Here is a 5,448-nt window from a genome sequence, read left to right as displayed (position 1 = left end):
TGATTGGTTTATTTGGCCCGTCTATCACCAACATAGGCCAATCAGCTAACCAGTATTTTCGCCCCTTCCCAAAATTACTTCAATGGAAGGTTTCTGGCGGAGTCAGGTTAGGGAGTTAGGGAGTACCAGCATGGCGGCCAGTGGCTTCACTTTTTTCGGGCAATCAGCAAACCAGTGAATAGAGATCAGTGTGTTAAGGTAAATGCAGGAGCTAAAATGAATGATCGTCAATGTAAAGTCCCAATATGGATAGAAATAAAAACTAACTAAGCTTGGCTCATAGTTTGGTGTAGAACATAACCTTTAGGTTAGGCTTAGGCATGAACAGGTAATGGATATTTATGGTTATTGCCAGGGTTAGAGCATAGAAAGGGGTGAAAATGACTGAAAATCAATAGGAATCAACGTATGGTCCTCACTACATATAGCAAGATAAGAATGTGTGTTTGAATTGAAAGCTTTAACATTTGCTGATACACATTTTCACACTTGAGTTTCTATAAATCATACATGCAGAAGTGCTGAGCTGGTAGGTCTTGGCTGGTGATAAAATTGTCAGCCCAGTTTTTGTTTGTGTGCGTTTTCTTTCTGCAGGAGTCTGGCCTTCGGTTCCACTACGTCGCTGCCGGGGAGAGAGGAAAGCCCCTCATGCTGTTTTTGCACGGCTTCCCTGAGTTCTGGTAGGTTTGAGGGGAGGAAAAAAACTCCTGTATCTGCTAAAAGTTCTTTTTACTCCAGTATATCATGACTGTGACTGGGAAATATCTTCAAATCCATGCCAGCCTGATTCACAGACATGGTTTATATTTAGCATGGATGGTCCAAAGCGTTCAAGACACGATGTTGAGCACTGCGCCCTGGACCGGGGCCAGAGAGCTATAAGCCTGTCCATGTAGGACTTTATGTAGGCTGAGGGCCGGAGACGGATTAATTTAACAGTAGAGTGGAGACGTTCCTGCTTCTCTCTCCATTTTCCTGATTAGAACGATGAACTGAGCTGAAGGTCGTCAGAAAAATTCACCCTTCTTTTTTGAAATCTGTTCACTACTTTTAGAAAAAAAGGTATCCGCAGTACCCAGAAGTATTCAGAAACCTCAGCGTTTCTGAATACTTCTGAATACTTCTTTATATATATATAATATATTTTCATTGGCGTTAATGAGAGACCAACATTTCACTGCACTTCCAGGAGGACAAACTGTTTGAGGAAACTAAGCTTGTTCCTATTTACAAAATGGCTCAAGACCCTACAGAGAGTGAAGCTGAAATTTAACTCATTTCTTCCAAGAAAAAAAGTTAAAAACAATCCACTGGACTTTGTTTCCAAGCTTGAAGACGTTTCTCTTCCCATCCAGGAAGCTTTTTTAATTCAAAATGTCAGGAATAGTGTTGAGTTCCAGGTTTTATACAGTAGCTCAACAAAGGCTTGCTTTTGTTTTGAAAACATGCAAATAGAAATTGATGAACGGGTCCAATCCTTTGGAATGGGGGTCGTTTGGCTTCTTAGACGGTTATAGGGCAGTGCAGGCTAATAAAAGAAGGCAAACTACCATCATTCTAAAGAGGTTGAACCTGTTCGTCCGTTGCAATTTGCATGTTTTCAAAACAAAAACAAGGCTTTTTTGAGCTACTGTATAAAACCTGGATCTCAACGCTATTTCTGACATTTTGAAGTGAAAAAGCTTCACGGATGGGAAGTGAAACGTCTTCAGACTTGGTAACAAAGTCCAGTGGATTGTTTTTAACTTTTTTTTTGGACTGACTATGAGCTGGATGACTGAGAATCTTCCCCAACTTAACTGCTGTCTCCTATCCTCACATGGAGTCTGTTCTGGCACACTCATTTTGCATTAGATTGGAACAGAAGCGAGCCGTCACCGCTGACCGCACATATCTGGCTTCCTCAGGTTCTCCTGGCGCTACCAGCTGCGAGAGTTCAAGAGCGAGTTCCGTGTGGTGGCCGTCGACATGCGTGGCTACGGCGAATCCGACCTGCCGCTCTCCCCTGAGAGCTACCACCTGGATTGCCTGGTCACTGACGTGAAGGACATCGTGGAGTACCTGGGTGAGAAGTCTGCAAAATAACCGTGAGGGGCCGGAGTCAGGTCAAAAATAAACCTGTTTATCGGTCCTGAGGTCTGGACAGGCCCGCAGCACAGCATGACAAACTTCCTGTGAGTCAGACAGAAGCCCCAGCAGTCTGCTCACTTCATCAGGGAGCAGGCTGGAGGCTGTCCTCACACACCGGCATCCATCTGACACTCATCCAACCAGAATAGCTGTTTAGTTTGTTCATCTTTTACACCTTTAATCTTCAAACTAATACAGTTTTTTATATCCTAGCTCCCTTTTTTTTTAAAGTCCTATTTATATCCAGCTCTAAAATGTCATTGAGGTCCAGCTGTCACCTCACACCCAAATATGATCAAGTGGCTGCTTCTGCAGAAGTGACAAGAAAACCGATCTAAGTGAAATACCACCTTGTGATTTTTTTTTTCATTAACATTGAGATTGTCTGTATTTGAAGCCAAAGGCTCTTCTCAGCACATTACAGTTTCTCTCATGTGGTTTGTCTTGTTTTTTTTAGACCAGAGCAGATAAACCTGTCCAGGTTATACATCTAAGCTGGTGTTTATGATAATCCTTATTGAGCTGTAAACTAGAAACAGCTCCACCACCTTTATGGAGGTTGAAGCTGCAGTCAGTAAGTTTACTTTTCCTCGTTCAAGTCAGTCGCATTCGGATGGAAATAAAGCAGATAACAGAGGCTGAATGCTGCCGTGGTTTATCTGTGACAACGACACTGCTGATATATAATGTCTCCTTTTTTTATCCTTAAATTTTATAAAAAAAAAATATTGGACTTTTTTCCAAATATAAGTTACAGATGTAATATTTTCAAAATAAAATTTTTTAAATTTCTGATTCCAAAAATTTTGTTTCAGATTTTTTACATTTATTTCTGTTTTCAAATTGAGTTTTACAAATTTAATTCTTTTCAAACTTAATTTTACAGATCCCCTTTTCTTCACTTCAAATCCAATATGACTCTTGATCATCAAAATATCCAGCGAACCAATAGAAATGTCTTTGCTTCTCACTCCAGAGGGAAGCCCACCCCCAGAAGTAAAGGGATATCAAAAACAGTATTTGAAAGAATGCAATATGTAAAAAAAAAAAATACTAATTCAAAATAAAAACTAAAAAGAAAATTTAAAATATAAAATCTTTAAAATATTTTTGGAAAATAAAAAGAAATAGAATACATTAAAAAACAATTTCGAAAATAAAATATGAGAAAACAGCAAAGACATAAAAAAAAATTTTTTTTTTATTTGCAACATTAATGGAACAAAAATCACCCCATTGTACATGAAGCTTACATTTAACTATATTTAAATCAAAGAGTACTAAAACATAAATAAAAGTAAAGTATAAGCAAAACATAACAAGCAAATATGGCCGCTCACATTGAGCCTGGTTCTGCTGGAGGTTTCTTCCTGTTAAAAGGGAGTTTTTCCTCTCCACTGTCGCTACAAGCATCAATGAGTCGATGCAATCAGCTGGTTTTCCTTAAAGCTACAGTGTGTAATTTTCAGCGACATCTAACGTCCAGACTGCAGACCGCAGCAACATGAACATCTCCCCCCCACCGCTTCTCCCCCCCAACAGTACGGCGAGCGTTACGGGACAAAATGTCTTCCACGACGTCCGCATCACCTACCTTCTCAAGTGATGAGGTTTGTTTACATAGATAATTTTACAGATAGTATTTCATTAGTCTGTGTAGGGTATAGATTTCATGTAGACTTAAACAACTTGCCGTAGTTACTTTCGAGCGTAATGGGCGATCTCGCAATCGCTAGTTTGTTGGCTCTGCGCTGCCGTAGCGCAAAGATGTCTGCCTCCATGGCTGCGAGACCCGCTCCTATGTAATTATAAATAACGAATTCTAAGGCAACGCAAATATTAAGGTTAAGAGGCTGAGCTCGTAGATGATGATAAATAACATAGTTATGTATAATATATTACATTTCTGACTGTATATCCCTGTAATTATTACACACTGTAGCTTTAAGCCCCTGTGACACCTTTTCGATTTAGCCAGCGTATGCCTGACGTCTAAGAATCTCCTAAAACTCTGGCATACGCTGAACTTTCTATGTATTTTTTCAATTTTGGGGGTATTCAACGAGTCCAGAGCTTATGTCCAACGACAGCTAATAACTTATGCATAATGCACGGTAGCGCAATGCCCATGAAATGATGCACACCAAATGTAAAGATTTAGAAGCACGACAGCTTTTCTTGAATAGCATTATTTTTTTAAATTAAAAATAACTTTCAACATTTCATGTTTCAAGAGGCTGCCTTTTTTAAAATGGGGTGTCCAATGACAAATGCTGACTTACCTGCATGGTTCTGCCCCTGGCAAGATTGAATTTAATTCAGTTTATTTCTATAGCGCCAGTTCACAACACATGTCATCTCAAGGCACTTTACAGTTCACCAGATCATCCAGTCAAACTGATTCAAAGTTTTCTATCTAAGGAAAACCAGTTGATCGCATGGACTAATTGACTAAAAGGCAATCCCTCACACTAAGCATGCTTGTAACGACTGGAGGGAAAACTCCCTTTTACCAGGAAGATAAATCAGTAAGATATCAGCAAGATAACGTTGTCATCAAACTCAATCCAAGGGTTGAGTTGGATCCAATCTGATTTATATTTATAAATCTTGTTAATGGTGTCGCTAAAAATCATCAATTCACTAAAAGCTGAAGGCATGTCCTGTTTTTTGACATCTCTCATTAAAAATGAAAATAAAAACCCCTTATCTTCATCGAAATAATTTCTGCAGGTTTTACCTTAACCTTTGTCATATGGCGTTTATTCCACTTATTTTTCTCTACGACAGATTATAACAATGATGCAACATTAATACATTTTCTAAGATGTGTGATTTTTCTAATAAATAACAAGAACATCCAAATAAATGAGGTCAAAAGATGCCATGCCTCATGCTGTCAGCGTCCCAATTCACAGCTTTCACTTTCGCCCTTAACTGTTCTTTGAAGGATCCGGCCTACATGGAAGGGTTCTCACCAGGATGTTTTAGAAGCGTAGATAATTTACATATTGTAGGTACATTTGCAGGAAAGAAAGGGATTAAAATACTCCAAATACATTTAAAACTGAATTCAATTCAATTCAGTTTATTTATATAGCGCCAATTCACAACACATGTCATCTCAAGGCACTTTACAGTTCAACCAGATCATCCAGTCAGATTGATACAAAGTTTTCTATCTAAGGAAAACCAGTTGATTGCATTGACTCAAATACAATCCCTCACACTAAGCATGCTTGTAGCGACATTAATAGTCTCTAGATGATAATAAATTATGACTTTTTTCATTTAGTGGAGGAATAATAATGAACTCTG

General features: G+C 38.8%; 1 protein-coding gene across 1 annotated transcript in view; it reads left to right on the top strand.

Annotated features, from left to right (window-relative positions):
- The window catches only part of ephx4 (epoxide hydrolase 4), a 22,403-nt gene that overhangs the window by 5,094 nt on the left and 11,861 nt on the right, over positions 1-5,448 (top strand). Inside the window, exons 2-3 of the mRNA XM_015385511.1 lie at positions 595-680; positions 1,908-2,065. Coding sequence (XP_015240997.1) covers positions 595-680; positions 1,908-2,065 — 244 coding nt within the window. The remainder of the gene's footprint in view (positions 1-594; positions 681-1,907; positions 2,066-5,448) is intronic.

This window comes from Cyprinodon variegatus, unplaced genomic scaffold (assembly GCF_000732505.1).
Source record: "Cyprinodon variegatus isolate N-32 unplaced genomic scaffold, C_variegatus-1.0 Scaffold342, whole genome shotgun sequence".
In the NCBI taxonomy this organism is placed as follows: domain Eukaryota; kingdom Metazoa; phylum Chordata; class Actinopteri; order Cyprinodontiformes; family Cyprinodontidae; genus Cyprinodon; species Cyprinodon variegatus.
This window is presented reverse-complemented; position numbering and strand designations above follow the sequence as displayed.